This window comes from Molothrus aeneus, chromosome 4 (assembly GCF_037042795.1).
Source record: "Molothrus aeneus isolate 106 chromosome 4, BPBGC_Maene_1.0, whole genome shotgun sequence".
Taxonomy (NCBI): Eukaryota; Metazoa; Chordata; class Aves; order Passeriformes; family Icteridae; genus Molothrus; species Molothrus aeneus.
The window spans coordinates 4,838,627-4,857,892 of NC_089649.1; the positions used below are offsets into that span (position 1 = coordinate 4,838,627).

At 43.1% G+C, this 19,266-nt stretch overlaps 1 protein-coding gene across 1 annotated transcript in view; it reads right to left on the reverse strand.

The window, feature by feature from the left end:
• RNF150 (ring finger protein 150) overlaps positions 1–11,026 on the reverse strand; it is a 108,108-nt gene extending 97,082 nt beyond the window's left edge. Inside the window, exon 1 of the mRNA XM_066549465.1 lies at positions 10,561–11,026. Coding sequence (XP_066405562.1) covers positions 10,561–11,026 — 466 coding nt within the window. The remainder of the gene's footprint in view (positions 1–10,560) is intronic.
• Between the last annotated feature and the right edge of the window lie 8,240 nt (positions 11,027–19,266).

A 19,266-nucleotide genomic window follows, 5' to 3' on the forward strand; every position in this document is an offset into this window, starting at 1 on the left:
GACAGTGAGAAATGGGAGTCAGTGCAGAACTGAAATGAGGTTTAAGATATATGGATTAGTCAAAGACATTTCACAGTCTCTGAGAGGAAGACCTCCCACATGATGGGGAGACCACAGGCGTCACCACCTACTTTGATGGCTTTTATTTTCTCATCAACATGAATTCACCTCTCCAGGATTCAGGTTCATCCATGTGACTTTTGTCTAATGGCTATTTCAGCTGTTTCTCTGACAAAGTGTATGATGGTACCATCATGTTTTGAACTATGTTTTGAACATTTTCATCCTCACCTGTGACAGCTTTGCTGCTCTAGGTTGCATTCCATCACAATATCTCCTTGTGCTGGCATTCAACAGTTAAATAAAAGTTTTAGAAGAAAAAGGCTTTCACATCTCTCATGCTGCAAGACAAAATTCATCAAATCATCTTCAGAGACAAAAAATGGAAGTGGCTCAGGCAGTTTTTATTGCAAGTGCCTTTTCTTGCCGTTTCCTCCCTATAAGCAACAGTCACAAAGAAATACCAAGCTGACATTGGTTCATCACTGTCACCCAGTTAAGAGCTTTGCAGAGATTCTGTTGTGGAAAGCTGATGCTTCACTCCATTGGGTTTATCTCTGCCCATCAAACAGCGCTTCTGTGAGAGCGGTTTTGCATCTCCAAGGGTAGAAAAGAGCTGGGTAGTAATTCCAGAGAAGTACCCTAAAACCAAAAGAACTACTATGAGCACCTTCTCTAACCTTCCTGGTACAAATACCACCATCATTTCCCCAGAGAATGGGGAATTTTTGCCAGGATTTGGGACTCTCAAGTCCCATGCAAATAACATTAAGGTATGGGCAGCCATTTAGGAAATTGCATCATACTACAAGCCTGAATTTATTGCACTTGCACTGACAGCTACTGATCCCTGTTACGCCCTTGTCTGTGAGAGCAATCTTTACCTCACACTGAGTATCATTGCCACGTGTATCTAGAGACAGTGCTGAAATCTGCCAGTAAAGACAAAAAGCAAGGGCTAAAGACCCTGCACAGCTTAGGGACTGCACTGTGGCAAGACAGAAAGCTGCTGTCACACTGTCACAGGGAAAACAAATTCAGCACTGCAAACCTCAGGCCAGTACCTTTAAATAATACTGATGATGATGAGATGCAGAGATGCATGCATGGATTCCCAGAGAAAAGAGAGTGGGGAAAAAGTCAGGTCTGTGCTCTGGAAGGGAGATAGTATCTAAAGCTGGTAGAAGCTGACTAAAATGAAATATATCATCAAAAAAAGGAAAAGAGAAATTAAACTGCTTCTGAAACTGAAATTCAGCCACATAAAATATTTACTAAAAGAAGATTTTTATTCAAACCAGACCTGTAAGACTTTTCCAAAGAGCGAAAACTTTCCAAAACAGTTTTCTGTTGAAAATCCATTTCACCACCTAAGAAAAACAGTTCTGATAAGAAATATTTCCCATCAGTTTTTCCAGCATCCAGTGTGCAGGGAAACTTAATCTTCTTCCATAAAAGCATGAAAGAGAGGAGATCTATGCACAGGAAATGTGCTATGCCTGTCACTCTTCTGAGGACTTCCCAAATGCTGGTGTCCCACTCCTCTGAGCCCACCCTGACAGCAGACAGCAGATGATCTTTAAAGCCAGAGTCAGCTGCAAAGGAAAAGCCACCAAAAGAGCATAATCCTGCTCTGCTTCCTCTTACAGTCAATGCTTATGCAAAGCAAATAGCCTTTGGCTCCTTCTGTCAACCTGGTAAGGAGTAGGCAGAAAGGAAAAAAAACTCAAAATAGTAGAGATGAAAAACAGGTGCAGAATGCATAAAGGAAGGCAAGGAAGAAAAAAGGGTGAGAAGTCCAAGGAAAAGATTTACTGGAAGCAGGGATAATAACGTAAAAAACCCCAACAAACCAAAGGAGAGAAAAAATTAGGTAGAAAATAAAGGGGTATAGGATTGAAGGAAATATAAGGCAAAGACAGCATTATAAAAAGACATAATGCATTTTACTCAGCTCCTCATTTTCCAGCATAAGAAATTTTGATAAAGTGTTTAGTAAAGGTATGGATTTGATGCACAGGCAGATGGTATACTTCAAACACATGGACACATGAAGAGCAGTGAGAGACCAGGCACAGAGATTATAGAATCTCACAAAAGCTGCCTCTATCAAGGAACATGATAATGTCAGGTAAAACTAGGAGACAATGAGCTCATAATAAAAGCTTAAAAAGGCACAAGAGGGGAAAGCAATCTCTGTGCAAGTATAAGAAGCAATCATGTGTGTGTCTACAGCATCAGACCATCCTGTTTTAAAGACTGATTTATTTTTGAGTACAAACACAGACATGTACTAGAAATATAGCTGAAGATTTAACATTCTCTGACACGGGTTTTTGAAAGGGCAAAGAAAAAGCAGAAATAATTTCTGTCTTCTAATAGAAGCTACTGAAATGGAAAAGGAAGAAGAATAGGAAAATTTTAGCTAGCATCACAGGATGTAAACCCAACAGATCTTTATCAGATACTGATAGAGAACCCTTGCATAATTGGAAAATGCAAGAAATCTTTTATAGTGAAACTTGTTAGACACACAGAGATTTGATCCTGAGGATCTGGAAATGCTCTGCCACCATGAGAACAACAATTAGCTGCATAAGCTTCTCAAGTGCTGCACAAATCAATTTAACCAAAACAACAAAAGCATAGAGGTTATTGTGCTGGGTCTGAACCCAGGTAACCCACAACACATATTCAACTAATGCTGACACATTTTACAGCAATCTTAAGACTAGGCATATATGTTAATTAAAGATGAAACTACCTGCTAGGGTCTCGAATCCATTCTGAACACTCTGGCTGTGTGATGTCAGGCACATTCAATGAAAAATAACAGTGACCATGCTACAAAAAAAATATTGTTTTTGGACAAGGACTGCAAAATGAAACAGCAAATAGAGGAGCACAATTTAGTGATGTGTGATTTATAAAGCTGGAAGCCAGAGATGAATGTGATGTATAATTCCTTTAATAATATAATAACATGTATGTGGTGAGATATTCTTACAATGACTTGCAAAAAAGAGATGGCTTGTAAGGAGAGACTTGAACAGTAAGAAGCAAACCAAAGAGCATATAAGAAGGGAGGAAGGCTAAGGTTTGAAACAAATTATGAGGAAGAATAAAATCCTATATCATTAAACCCATTTCAGTGACAAATGATGATGGTTCATAGACAAATATGTCAGTGGTACAGTGCAGTCTTGGAAGAAAACCATACAAAAAAACCTGCTTTGTTAGGGAGCACCCCACTGCTGGGGTCCTCTCTCATGATAAAGGCTCACAACACCATGGGATACAAATTATTTTTAAAAAGCTAGGTCTCATTAAGTGTGTAGCACAAGGGAGCATTTGCCAGCCCACCCTATTCCATGTATCCCTGGAGGAACTGCATTCCTGTGCAGATGTAATGTTTCTATCTACATTTAAGAAGTATACAAGACATACTCAAGCCAGAACTCCATGGAGTTACATGGCAGCAATTTCTGTTTCTGGGGTTTGAGAACTAAAAATATAAACTTTTTTTTTCCTTCTAATTTTGCCTCAAACTGAAAATACCTTTCCAGTTTACAGCAGGACTATCCTGTATATAAACACAGTTAAACACATCAAATTCAAGACCAAGACTCTGACAGACTCTCAGGTCTAGCAGCATAATTGAATATCACTATGATTATACTGTCAGAGGCAAATAAACAAGCACTTCAGTTTATTGACATTATTTATTGGCCATTCTTGAGAGGGAAAAGAAATGAGCAATTACTTTTAAAAGCTATTATCTTTAAGTAGCACAGAATAGAGTATGCTAGCTTTTCATATTTCAGTGTGGAATAGCAATAAAGCAGTTTAATTTTTTCATCGTCTCCTTCATTTCTCCTCAGTTCAGTTTTCTAAGGTTTATTTCAAATAATTTATTGAAGAGGAGACAGAAAGTAAGGAATGCCCTTGATAGGCCTCTCCTGTAAAACACAGCTGCATAGTATTGATGTTTACAACCTTTCTATTAGAATTGGTGAACGAAGAGGTGCTTTCCCCACCCATTTTTGAACTAAAAAACATTGTTTCCAGCAGTTGCCAAGAACCCAACTCAGTAATTTTCATCTGGCTGAAGAATTGCCTCTACTAATGTGGCCAGTGCATCAGAGAGCAGATATGCAGCTGGTAGATTTAATACAGTGTATTTTTAAAGCTAAGGTTGCATCTAAGAGGTTTGGGTTTTCTTCTCCAGGAAAGAGAAACTGTAGTTCTCAAGAGAATTACGTTATGAGATGGTACATCCAAATGCAGTCATGAAAGGTAGGATACTCTGAGGGATCCTTGACCCCTGCTTATCCACATTCAGGATCCAGTCAAACTGTGCAGTGCCTGACCTGAGGCTGGACCATCCAGATTTCCTTTCCAGAGAAAGGAAAACACTAAGGAGTGAAATGAGGAGAGCACTGGCCATGAACAAAGTCCAGGATCACATCCCACTGCAGAATAAAGACAAAGCACAGCAAAACCTGTCTGCACACAACCAGTTGTGAAATATTTTGCCACTTCTCCCTTCTCACAATTGCCATATAACCCCCTGTGACATACAATGGATACAGTTGGCTTTTAACCTTATCCTTTAGTTCCTGTGCCTCTGTGGAAGTTATGTGAATTTAATATTACTGCAAGGTATAGTATTCCTAATTAACATCTTCGTACATTTTGTATCATCTCTTGCCTCAGAACCCTTCTCCATACACAGACAGCATTTGTTTCTGAAGCACTACAAAATTCTCTCCTTTGCAAGATGCTAAGCAAAAAGCCCTGTGATGGCAGTGGATGGTAGCACTGTGAGAAGCAGCCCTGCATTAGTAAGGTGGCAGATTTCATGGACTACTCAGTCTTTTCCATATCTGATTTCTATGAGTCAATGATTGTATTGTTCACTCCCTTCTGCACCAGAGGAGTCATCAAGTGACTGTTACTCAAATGTAGCTGAAAGGGCAGAAGTGGGGCTTGCCTTGAAAGGATTGCTGTTTCTGTGCAGGTTAGCTATGCAGAAATTATCGGGAAGTGGAGAAGCTGCTGGGCTATCCCTTCATAAAGACTTAACCCTTCATAAAGACTTAACCCTTCATCAGCCTGGCTCGTGGTGTACAGAGGCAGCCATCACTTGAAACCCAGTCATCTCACGTGACAAAGCACCATGAGCTCCATCAGACAAATGCTGCACAATAAATGGGCTCTTTTAGGGCCTTGCTTACATGAGAAAAGTACAAAGTGTCCTCTTCTCTCACCAGGAAAAGACTCTTAAGAGTGCCAACACTGAACTAGTTACTTTTCTCTCCCTTTTTGCTGAAAATGTTCCCATCCTCTGTGATGTGAAAGGAGGCAGCACAGAAATATATCTGCATCAATTAGTGAGCTACACTAAGCCATAAACTGCCACAATATTCTAATAACCCAAGCTAAGATATACCATTTAAAAGACAAAATATCGATGGGACTAGGACAAACAACTGCTTTCTTAAAAGCAAGCCATTCTCCTATGGACTAAATACCAAAAGGAGTTGCTCCAGATTACCAGCCAGCAGTTAGTGTGGATGTGGATGCAGTTTTGTTCCTGAGGAAGATTTTCTTCTCGCTGTGTCACTTCCTACTGCAGAGATCTGAAGACAGCACTTGTATGAATGTCACTGTATATAAATGTTGCAGCTAACCAAAGCAGAAATCCAACTGCTTTTGAAGTCAATAACCTTGGAGGATCAATGAAATCTTCAATGAATCAATACTTCACCACTTTGTAGGGAAAGCTATACCTTATTACTTGATGCAAAGCTGAGTGGACTCAGTGTCCTTCCACTGTCTGACTTCCCACTGTCTGCAGTGGGCTCTGAAGGAGACACAGGACCCAGCTGTGAGGCTGAGAGATGCAGGACTCAGCAAGGCAAAAAGTGTCTCATCTAATGACAAAACTGATTGAAATCTCCAGCCCTCCATTAATTCACGCTTCTCCATAGGTAAATTCAGTGTTAATGCTCTCAGCACATTTTCCTCATTAGAATTCTACAGAAGTTTAGGAAAATAATTGTTTTAATAATGAAACAAATGCACCTACAGTACTGAATTAAGTCTGTAAAGAGAGAAATCTTCAACTTTGGTTTTTAATTTGCACATCAGTACAAATCTACAGGGCAGGCCAAAGCCCAGCCTATTACCAACACATCTTAAAACATGTAAAAGGTAAGACTAGTCATTGATCAAGGAACAAAAATCTGAATGCAAAGGAAGAGACTGTTATTGAATGCTCCCAGGCTGAGTCTGGCCCCCTTTGCAGCACGTGTGGAGGGACACATTTGAATCTGCAGTGGGATGGTCATACCCTCCTCACTGCACCTGAGGGCCACAGAGGGAGGGGAGAAGTCAGAACCATTTAGACCACTTATAAGACCCTTGTGTGTACAAGCCACTACAAAAAAAAAAAAAAAAATGAGGCACCTGCCCAGTATTGCAAAGGGTATGTCATAGGAGAAACGTGTGACTTAAAATTTGTGATGGAATGCACTGGAAAGCAGAATGTGGAGAATGCAGCACTGCCTGACTAACATATGTTCCTGGTGCAAAATACGTAGGATGCAATTTACCTCACATGTTAACAATATCCGTTCTGTGAGATAATCAGATGCACCCCAGAGTTCCAACTGAATCTTAGAAACTATATAGAATATTATAGCTTTGGTTTTCACCCACATATGGATCGTGTACAATCACAGTTAACCTCCCTTGCTCCAAGCTCCTGACAGGTTCCCAAGTCAGAAATGGTCCATGTAGGTTCCCTCAAATAACAACTGTAGAGCAGGAAGTTCTCACATTGAATTACCTTCTGGAAGGCTCTCACTGTCTCTATTCAGAGCTCAGAGGAAATGTTAGGATATAAGCTACAACAGGTAGTAAGACTACTGCAAATTAATACGAAATTATTAAATGTAGACACAGTGGCTGGGGCCTTTCCAAAACTAGATAATGGCTAATTTGGTCTGAGTAAGAAAAAACTTCAATGAGAAACTCCAGCCACCACCATGGATTTCTTCTGGAGAAAAAAGAACATCCTATGTATTATTAGAGTACTTTTCTGCTAGCAAAGTTGATCTAGAAGAAACGCAAAGCATCTGAAACAGAAATTCAGAAATTCTGGATGCTTTTTTTTCCCTTCTCTGGTTGGAGCCTACTTAGTCAAAATGCAAACAAAGTCATACTCACAGCTCCTATGCCATCCTTTAAGCCAATAAAAACAAAGAAGCCAGTTTGCACGGGCTGTAGCAGATGATATACAAGCTAAGGACATCCTAGCAGGAGAATCCCAGAGCTCCACATTCCCTGTGAATGTAGATGCCATAGCTCCACCTCATCCTTCTGGGTGTGCTAGCAGTGACACCAGTACAAGCTCCCTGAAAGCAAAGTCTTTGGATGGGGTGAGGGAACTGGTTCAAATTGCACACTTTGTGCTGTATGCTCTATAAATAAATCCTGAAGAGTCGCATTTTAAGATTTCCACAACAAGCTTTGATATAATACTACCTTGGTTTTGATTTGGGGGTGGTGGGAGGGAGGTCTATGAAGCCTCCTTCAGCTTCACACCCAGTACCTTGCTACAGTTGCCTATAGATTTCAAAATCAGGAGGCACTAGATGAGCAATGGGACATTGGCAGGCACTGTAGCAGAAAACAGGAAATATAATTAAACGTAGAGCCATGAGGTAAGTTCTTTGGCAAGAGAAAGAGTGCCCTGGGAAGAAAGTGGCAAGGGCAAAGTAACATGGTTAAGGCAGGGAAGGAAGCATGGGGGTAGAGATGAAGAAATGAGGGTGAGAGGAGCAGAAAAAGAAGCACAAAGAGGGAAAGTGACAATAAGAGAAAAAAGGCAAAGCATACTGGAGAGAAGAACATACATGGGGGGAAAAAACTCTTAGGAGTAGTATTACTCTTAAAAGTTATTTAGTAAGGGCAGAAGCTACTTTGTTATGCAACAGGATAACACTTTTCTGTATAGGAACAGATTGTAAGCTTCTATGAAACCTCAAAAAAAATATCTGTGAGAGAGAAATACAAAATAAAAAGGAAGTAACATCATATTTCTTTTGACTTTCAAATTGCTTTTTAGGTCATATTTCACCCTTCCCTCTCAACCTCCAAGTATTTTCCAGGATGGAATTTTCTTCTTCTCACTCCAGGATTTTGCGTGGGCAGAGCACTGCAGATGCTGCTGAACTCAGAAACCAAGAAACTGATTCATTTTTCCCCTGAATCTTGTGCTATCATTTAGACTGGGAACAAACAAATGTCAAAAGCTCCAAGTTAGAAACTTGCAGCCACAATTTTACACAGCCTGACCATTCACTTTGTCCCAGAGTGACAGCGGTACCAGAGGGAGAGTAAAGTTCTGAATCCCTGCTAGATTGCTAAATACCTAAGGATAATTGTTTTTTCTTCTGTTCCATCAGACTTGTGGTCTAAAACTCCTTTTAGTTTTGACCGTGTGCAGAGGATAGGCTTTCTCTAAGGTAAGCCCAACAACCATTATTCAACCTCGCTGAACAAAAATCCTTAGAATGAAGACAAATTCATCAAATCTATGAGCAAAGTCCTTCAGTCTCACTGATCATATTCCACAAGTCTCGATTAATTTCTGAACGTTTATTTTTACTTCAGCCCCTGGTGCTGTACAAACGCACTGCTGAGTATCAATTTAGCACTCAAAAAGAATCCTCAGAACAAATCCTGTGGAATCATATGACATAGAAGAAGCTGCTCCCAGGATAATTGATACTATGTTCATATTTTTTAAATCTGAGGCCACTTGCAGTAAGAAAGTTTCCTTTCCTACTTCATCTTAGACTTTAAAACAAACCAAAGCTCTACCATTTTAAAAGGTTAGACACATTTTTTACTCCCACCATTTCTTAATAAAACACCATTTGTGTGGGAAAACAGCTTAGTGCACACTTTAAAAACAGGCAAACCATTAATTAATCCAGCATGTTGGCAGTTTTAGAGAAACTTACTAGAGAATAATAAACTATGCTGCATCTTAAGTTTTAAAACAGCTTGAGCTTTACTTTGAGGGTGCATAAGTATGCCAAGCTCCTACTACTTTATACTTCTTAGTATATAATCTGTGATACTTAAAGTAGCAAAAAGTATAATCTGAACAGCTGCTAAACCGTGGGCAGGTTACAAAACATAGTTTTAGGAAGCTCAAGAGGTTATGAGTCGCTTGTCTCACAAAATCAAAGGAAAACACTAAAAAAAGCCCCATCTTCCACCAACCCTACCAAAGAAACACTAATTTGCCCAATACAAGTGGTTAATCTCCAACACAGGCTGGACACAAAAGGTTCCAAAATCACTGCTTTTGCATCAGCAATATTTTAGCACTATGGTTAGGCAACAAATTGCTTTTCAGCACATCCAAGCTAGCTAGTTTACTGTGGAAATGTAACATGTCATTAGAATAACATCCTGTTTTGCAGCATTTCTGTATTTCAATTTACTCCAACTCTGCTAAGATTCAACTGGCATGAAACAGCTGGGCATGATTAGTTACTGGATGGAAACCAAACTGAGATTTCGCAATAGGTGGCATCTTATCTCCATGGCATTAGGCAGCTGGTGTAAAAGACAACTGATCCCTGGCAGAAAACATTGTCCCTAAATATAAATCTGGTGAACTGTTTCTAAGACATTATTTCAGATCAAGCACTGGTACGGAAACAGTGGGGTTTTTTTTTGTGGGCATAACCCAGGGTTTAGGTTATTTTGAATGACTGGATTTTGGCTGAGTTTTAGTTGACAAGCACATGTTGGGACCTGACCACCCTTGTGCTGACACTTGCAAGCACAAACTCCACCAGAACGTTCACCTGGGAGAGTGAAACACTCCCCCCATCCCAGTCCTGGACAACACATCTCACGTTCTCACCAAATCAGATACTCGACATTCCTACTCGATCTCACGGCTTTCACACCATTGCAGCCAAGACTGTGGACACCGTGTTCTCTACTTTATTGCACCTCTTGATAAGCCTGCACCACAACACTGCAGCTTCTCCTCTTCCGAAGATCTCAATCACACTCGATCCCACACGGCACCTGCCGGAGGACTCTCAGGACACAACGAAACACCGGTGCCCCACAGTGGGATCAGCGTCCCATTCCTCTGACTAGACCCAAACTTTGCACGTCCCAAACTTTTCATCCCTCCTGGACGCACCGGCGTGCATCGCTATGGATACGTTAGCAGCGCATCCATCCTTTGCCATGGCAGCATGGAGAGGAGCTCCGGGGACCCCACGATGGGCACCCACCACCCAGCGACGCCCACAGCCCATCCTGCTCCCTGTCAGGAGGTGCGAGGACACCTTTCCGCAGTAGCTCCCACCCCAAGGATGCGGGAGGGCAGAGAGGGCTGGAAAAGGGGGGGTCCGTCCGTCTGTCCCCTCAGCACACCCCCGGGATGGCGTGGCTCACCTGCGTGGGGCATGGTGATGGTCTCGTTGGCGTTGCTGGAGCCCACGTTATAGATGACGACGGCGGAGGCGTTCTGGGCGGCGGCGTGGCGGATCTTGTCCTTGTAGGTGCAGTTTCCCCGCGGGATCAGGGCCACCCAGCTCTTGCCCGGCGCCGGGGCGTTGAAGCGGGTGCCGGGGTCGCAGGCGTAGCGGTCGGCGGGCGAGGCGGAGAGGGCCACCTGCCCGCGGGCGTCCTGCTTGGGCGACTGCTCGCCGTAGCGCCCGCACTCGCTCTTCTCGCTGCGGAGCTCGGCGCTGCCGGCCGCCGGGTCGGCGTAGGTGATGTTGACGAAGGCCGTGTACCACTCCTCCTTCTCGGCCACGGTGAAGTCCAGGCACAGCAGATGCACGAAACAAAAGGACAGCAGCCATGTTGAGAGCGCCAGGCTGCGGCACGCTTGGATCACAGACATTGCCATCTTCATCTGCCGGCCCCCCCGCCCTCCCTCCCGCCCGCCCGGCCGCCGCCGCCGCCGCTCCGTGTGTGCGTGCGCGCCCCGAGCCGCGCTCCGAGCGGGGCGGCGCTGCTCCCGCCGGCGCCGTGCGGGACCAGCCAGCCAGCGGGGGAGCGAGCGGGCCCTCCCCTCCGCTGCCGCTGCCTAATTCATGTCGGGGCCGTCTGATTTCCTCGGGCTGGCCTCGTCTCTGCCTTGCCCTCTTCCTCCTCCCCTCCCTCGCCCTGCCCGCACAGCTGCCTCCCCCGCTGCTGGCAGCGCGGCCGCGGAAGAGCGCGGCGGGGGCGGCGCGGCGCGGGGGGAGTTCCAGACGCGCACACAGCGGCGCAGCTCCCAGTGCCTCCCCGGCCCCGGCCCGGCCCTGCGGCCGTGCTGCCGGCGGAGGGGGTTCCTGAGGGAGGGACTGCCGGCGGTGGGGGCTCCCGGCAGAGGGGCAGCGCTGCCCGGCCCCGCGGAGGAGTTCCAGGCGGAGAGGTTCCCGGCGGAGGGGCTCCCGGCTGAGGGGGCTCCTGCTAGAGGGGGCTTCTGGCAAAGGGTTTCCCGGCGGAGGGGGCTCCTGGCAAAAGGGTTTCCCGGCGGAGGGGGCTCCTGGCAAAAGGGGTTCCCGGCGGAGGGGGCTCCTGGCAAAAGGGGTTCCCGGCGGAGGGGGCTCCTCCAGAGGGGCTCCGGGAGGAGGGGGCTCTTCCAGAGGGTTTCCCGGCGGAGGGGGCTCCTGGCAAGAAGGGTGTCCCGGCGGAGGGGGCTCCTCCAGAAGGGCTCCGGGCGGAGAGGGCTCCTGGCAAGGGGGCTCCTCCAGAGGGTTTCCCGGCGGAGGGGGAAGCGGCGGCGGGAGCGGCGCGGCGGCGCCACCTGGCGGCCGCGTGGGAGCGGTGCCGGTGCCGCCTGTGCCGGGATCCGGGCATCGCCCGGGAGCGCAGCCCGGCACCTCCGGGCGCCCGCTCCAACTTCAGCTTTGCTCTGGGTTCCCCGCCTTTCCTGACTGCTGCGGGAGACGCTAAGAAGTTTGCGTGTGCCAGTGTTACAGTGTAACACTGACGCGCAGCTCAGAGGGGTGGTCGCTTGTACAGACGTTTTTAAGTACACACCGAATACGTTTCCGGCTGTACTTTCCGGAATGGGAAGGACAGGCGAGTTTACTAAAATCAGATGTGGCTGACAGGAGCACAGAAAGCCTCAAAGAATGATGGAGCTGCTCTCTGGTGATGTGCTTCATTTTGGTTCGGTGAAAGCCCAGACTTGGGGATTTTCAGTGTATGAAACACCCCGAAAGAATTTTGGCCATGACCGACACCTTTCAAAAGGATCAAAACACAGCTGGACTCTATGTCTGTCTATACTAGTGCAAATGATGGCCAAAATTTCACTTTTCCATCACTCTATTCGGTAACAAAAGAATGTCTTACATGATTCATAGGCAGTGCCTTTTGTAGCTCCTGTTAGTAAAACTTGCTGCTGGAACTGTCATTCACTTTCATTCAACGAGTGCCTGAGTATCTCACTCGTGTCAATATTTGCCTCTTTCCAGATTATGTTCATAGCTGCCCACGATCCAAACAAACATCCCTTAACCATGTTATATACACACACATGCTGCTTCAAAAAAGTCAATTCCCTAAGGCTGAAAAAAAAGTGCATTTGGGAGGAAAAGGTGACTAGGGGAATAAAACAGAGAAGTTTACAGGGAAATATGGTAATTTACCAAGAAGTCTACCACTAAGCAATAGGAAGATTTCCGTTGAAAGCTCACTCTTGAATAAGCAAAGTCAGCAAATGAGAAGAAAAAAAAAATTACTGTGTAGAACTAACATTGAAATGCAAAAGTAGATGGCAATCAACACTAATTAGAAAGTGTTGAGATTTCGTTAGGGAAGCAAAAGCCCTAAGGAGAAAATCCATGCCTGGAGGGGCTATGGGCAACAAAGCATTTGTATATTTAGAAGTGTAAGGAGTATTATTAGAAGAGAAGGCTAAAAACATATATATATACATTTTAAAATAAATACTTCAGGGTTGTATTTGGAAAGAATGGTAGGACATATTTGCTAGATTATGGACTCACAAAAGAAGAAGTATCATCTAAGAACCTATGAAAAACAGCAGACCCGGAAAAATGGCACATATGTACCAATAAAATACCAAAAGAATGGACAGAACTGAGAGAGTAACTATCTTTCTAGCACTTCAAGTAAATCTTGGCATAACAGGAAAATCTTGAAAGGTATAGTGTTCAGTTTCCTGATTAAGGTCCAGTAAAACTAATTACGGTGACCAGTTAGTGACAGGCCGATTAGGCTGACATTAACCAGCCTGAAGGAAAACAAGAGAGAAAAAAATCCAATGTACGGACAGAGTGTTTTTATGGGACGTGGCCTGCCAAGCAAATAGGATTCATGTTTTTGTGAGGAAGTTATCAGTGTGGTTAGTCAAGTTACACAGCCACGTCCATACCAGGTTTTTGACAAGTGTGCTATTTCATGATGCACGACATTCTCATTACACTGTAACCTGTTAGGGGCTAGATAAGATGAATTTAGTTGAAACAGAATGTGCTTTAATGGAGCTTCATGTAAAAACACATCTCCAGGTGACAAAGTGCCAACCACTCTGGAGCTGTGTGTGGTTTACTCTGCACACAGGGAAGGGTGTGGGGGTCAGAGTAGGAAAGAATTGTCCCATATCCCTACGGAAAAGAGGCCTAAAGAGGATATAGCTATCCCTGGATGTTTCAGAGGAGCAACAAGTAGTAGGAAATAGCAGATTTTTGCTCTGCTTCAAACACCAGTGAGACAACTGTTGAAAACTGTCCAGTTTTGGTATCTGTATTTTAAAAATAGATATTGAGAAGTTAAGAAAGGAACCCTAAAAATAATTTGAAGTAGTTCCTCTCCAGGGAGAGTCTTCAGGTGCCCAATCTATTCAGCTTTTCAAGAAAAGAGGTGATGTGATTACATTGTGTAAGTACCATCACAGAGATATAACAGCAGGTACTAATAGGCTCTTTAAGCTAGAGGATAAAACGTATCAGGAACCAAAGTTTAAACTGGACAGTGCAGCTCAGAGCAAAAGGAGCTGATTAAACAGTACCTGTCTACTGGAGAAAATTCACAAGTGAGACAGTCCTGCGAAGTAAAAGACAATCTGCTCTTATATTCAAATTAAACAAACAAACATCCATCAAAAGCATACTTCAAGTGTAAGAAGTGACATTCTTCACAATTAATTTATAATCCAGTGGTCACTTCTCACCCTGAAAATACTCTTGAATAAAGAAAACAGAATACTTCATTACTTTTGTTGCTGAAAGCTGAACTACAATTAACTAGTTGATTGCTTTGACTTAAAATCACCCAGTGTGGCGTCATAGTTGATGGTGGTTCTTCCCAGTTGTTTCTGTTCACAGAAATATCTTCCCCAGAGCTCTGTTCTAGTCCTGGCACGAGAAGAGCATGCTTTCAAGTGCAGCTGTAAATGTTTCTTCTCAGGCCAGCAAGACATTTGCCACCACCCTACCCTACCCTATGTTCTCTCCCTCAAAAAAACCCAAACCCATAGGAGCATACTAGGCATTGTCACAAATCTCATTGCCCAAATTACAGTGAGAAGCACAATCTCTGCTTTCATATGCTACTGAAAATAATTTTATAGTATCGGTAGCATAGGGATGAGGGGTGGTATCTCTGGGTTTTGAATGTTATGTATGAATTTAACAACATATTACAAATTCTGCTCCTCCTTTTCCATGTTTCTCAAGTGACAATAATTCCATCTGAACTATACCTTGCAGAAAGCTAGAAGACCATCGTATTCAAACTTGAGAGTGTGAAATAGGGTTAATAAGTAGAAGAGAAGTGGCATGTGGGGAACTCCAGCTCCAGATTCTTGATCTATAGAAACTCAGAAGCTGGATTTAGGCAATAGCTGATAACGAGTAAAGGACACACTGAAATTCACTGCATGACTATCTCTGGCATATGCCACAACACTTGGTCCTTTCATGAGGTAAAATTCATTAGTTTATACCCTTTTTTGTTTAAAAGGTAATTGCTATGCTTGCACTGTGCTGGATTGTGTGTCTGTACCAAAACCCAAATGATCTCAAAGGAAATAGCAGAAATTTCTTTAGTTAAAGGTGAAGAATCTCACCGGGTTACTTAAGCCTTCTGTTATGGAATCCCATAGTGTTTTGTGGACCTTGCCAAGAGGTAAAATGGCAAAAAAGTTTCAAAATTAGACTTAAAAATACTAGGCTGCATAAATTCTGTCGAAGGGGGGATTTACCTGGAATTTAGGAATCTTTATCCAGAAGAATACTGAAGGTGGCATTGCAGGATATTGAAAAAGCCTATACCAGGTGCACTGGCTCCCTTTATCACCAGAGGGAAGATCATGCAGGGAGCAATGCAGAGTGTGCAAACTCGATGCCTTATTGTGTATTGTCCCAAGGGTCAGTCATTCCGTGCTGGACTGTGCACAGGCACAAACTTAGGGCAAATACACAGCACAGGGTAGGTGAGAAGTCCTTCCTCTCTTTCCTCTCAGGAGGTTCTGGTCAGTTCCCTGTGCCCGGGGTGTGACGGTCCCCACGGGACTGGCAGAGACCTGGGGTTAGTGCTAACCTCAGTGTGAAGGTTTCTTGCTGCTGATGGGCCGCAGGAAAGCTGACTGAAATATGATCTCTGCCAGTGCTCAGGAGAAGTTCTTTTGCCTTCCCTGGCTATTAGACTGAAATTGATTCTTTTCTACAGCTGGAGAAGAGCAGAAGAGATGTTAACACTGGGAGACCATGCAAACAATAAAACAATACCATCCCCTCACCTATTTGCTGCCAATACTGTGCTTTAAGTCACCAACCTCACTGTGCCAGTTCATTTAGAGAGTTAATTGAGCCATACATCTTTTTTTTGTCCTAACTGACATTGATAATACTCCATCCATCTTCCTATTCATGTGCTAATAGCTGTATTACCTGTCACTTTATTCCAGAATCCTGCCTTAGATTGGGATACTGCTTAATTCTACTTCTCTGTAACATTCTCTGTATCACCACAGTTGCCACTGTAGTTCTGGTTTCATTTACTTAGGTAAATTTGAAATGATCTTGAGAATACTTCGACACTTTGAAGAAAGTTTCTGAGTCAAGTCCCAGACAAAAAGGGATCTGTGTTACAGCCAAAATAAATTGCTCACTGGAGCTAAAGGACAAGTTCAATAGAATTTATAGGGAAAGTGATATTTTAATTTAAAAATTATTAAAATAGTTCAAAGGAGCCTTACCTTCTTTGATCTCTATTAAGTTTTCATAGTGAGATAGTGCTCCCTGTGTTCCAAAGGCAAAACCTGCCATGTTTTATCATATTTTTTTAGTGTCTCTCATTAGAGATTTTTTTTGGTAAAGTACACCCCAGGAGATGGCTACTGATCAACCCCTTTCTGCCTGTTCCTTATTCTATTATAGCTTCCTAAAAATATTTTGAAATAAAGAGTCACCTTTCTGTAATGTCTTTATCTTTGTAATAGCTCATTCAGCTCCCTTAAACTTTCAGCATTTTCCACATTTCTCAATAATCTCATCTAGAGATTTACTCAGCCCTTAGTCAGAATATTGGCTTTTCCTTTGCAATGTAAAAATATCAAAATGTTAATTTTCTCCCGTTATTAGGTTATTTCCCTTGCTCTCCTATAAAGGGAGGTATTTAGATGTCTCACAGAAAAAGAGAACAGGCAAAACCCAGTCCCAGGTCTGCAGGGCAGCCAAGGGGGCACTTCCTGCCATCCTGGCCAAGTGGCTTCTCCTGCAGGACACCAGGAACTTGATGATAAGTTCTCACCTTATGTATTGCTCCTTTCCTACTTGTCTCCCTCTAAGGCAGAGCATGTGTAATTAAAAATATCAAAGATTGACCAGGACCCCCTCCAAGCTTCTCTTATTAAGCTTAACATCTTCCACAGTCCACAGCATGAGGGGAAATGAGAGAACTTGTGTGATGGGCATCTCCCTTAAACAGTGACCCTGACCAACTGGAGACAGCACTTAGCTGAACTGTGCAGTGGTGCTCAGGTTTGTATTTCTGCATCTGTGCTCACTGCTCTGGTGCTGACAGACACACAGACAGTGAAGCAAAGTCCTGCTGAGGCAGAACATCTTAACACACAGCTCCAAAATGGTGTCAGTTTTTAGTGTTTTAATCATCTTCCAGGGAAAATGTTGTGAAGAACCTAAACCAAACCGTAACCAATAAAAGAGATTCTTTCTTAAAAACAGAGAAATTGGAAATGCATTAATCAAGACTGTGAAATGAGTAGAACCTGCTGCAGAAGCTGCAGAGAAATGATTAGAGGTGATCATGGTGGAAGTTCATGTGTCCTGGAGCAAAGAGACTCATGCTAAGCGCTTGTTAGGTGGCTCATAACTTCTGTGGTACAATGATAAATCTTGGAAGCAGAGGTTGCCAGCTTCATGCCATTCTCTAATGCCTAAAAGAAACACAGAGTTGAATCTCTGTGCAGAAAAAAAAAAACAACCCTGTATATTGTGGACAATATATAAAAAGCATTACTGCAGTTTTCAAATTAGTGGCAGAATTCTGCTTTGCAATATTTTAGTTGAAATATATCAGTGAATATGCTGTAGAACAGACAGTAGTCACACAAACTTACTTGCTCAACAGACATCCTGCATCTTGCTCCTTAAGCAATCACCAACAAGCCTCTGAATGCAATAATGAAAAATAGATGTATCCAGGATAATGATGAGAGGGATTTTTTTTTGGGCAATTCAAACATATGCAGAGATTCCTGGTCTTGCTTGAGAGATGGGAAGCACATACCTGAATTAATTAATTGGGCATTCTGTACTAGTACACCTTGCTAATGACCTTAAACAGAGGATTTAAACAGTGTCACAGATGCTTGGCCAAATGGAAGAGAGTAATACGTTCTGCTGAAAACAGATGGGTGAGGTTACTAAAAGAAATTTCCCAAGAGAGTTCCCTGGGATTGATCACTGTTAACAGGATCATAAATGACCACTGTGCATACAAACAAAATGGGAAATTAATTGACAACATAAAATAAGGTGCCACTGGCAATTGAGAGAAAGGCATGTGTGGAATGCAGCAACATCTTATTGATCCAGCCAAGAGAGATGTGATGAAATTCAACAGTGCACAATGCCAGGTTATGAATTTACAGACTGAAACACATATTTCTGCTCTTAACTGGAAGCTTCTTGGTTGGGAGAGTGGTTCATGAAGATGACAGTGTCACAAAGATCCCATTAACATCCCCTCCCCCTTCAAATATGGCCTTAAAATGCATTAGCAGACAGGATCAGCACTGATGGGGAGCATACAAATCTTTTCATGTGACGCCTCAAGAAAACCCACCTGGAGCTGCCCTTGTAGAAGATGCAGAAAAGGGCATCTAGGAGACTGAGGGAGTAAAGAATTATTTATGAGAAAGTTAAAAGCTTGGCACCAAGGGGAAAACCAAACAGGATTTGATGGTCTCTGTAGGTATATCAGGAAAGCTGAATGCAGTGGAAGGAAAACAGCAATTTAGGATTTGGACCTTAAGAAAAAGAGTGCAAGTTGATCATACATAAACGAATATAAAAGAAAATAAAAAGAGAAAAGCTTCTCATTAACAGAACTGTGTAATTTTCTCATTGCCTAACTGGAATTAAAGAAGACATGATAAACTGATGTGAAGGACTTATTAAATGATGGCATGCAATAGCAAGGTTTGGACTAGCTGATCCAGGAAATCCCCTTTGTCCATGTCCAAAATTAGCTTTAAAGGTTGCCAGGATATTTCTTTCCTTTCCTTCTCCTAAAAATAGCATAAATAGCATTAGTAGAAGACACCAGACGGTGCTGTCACGGAGAGATTTACAAGCTCTGTACTTCCAGACTTTCATATCTGTAGGTTATAGCCAAAATGCTGTGGCACATTAAGCATAGTTTAGGATGCTCCCACATATGCTTCTTCAGATTGTTTGCTGCTGAAAACTGTGACTGAACAGGTTCTTAGAAGAGGTGCTATTGCTCAAGGGAAGCACTTTCATAAGTAGATATTAAAATTCCACTTCAGCTGGTATTTTTACCACCAGTTTGAATGAAAATTGCACTGAGTCCTACGAATGCCAAGCCCATGAAAAAAAATGAGAGCCTAGGATTTTGCTGTCTCATTTTCTTATTTCCTTCCTTGGA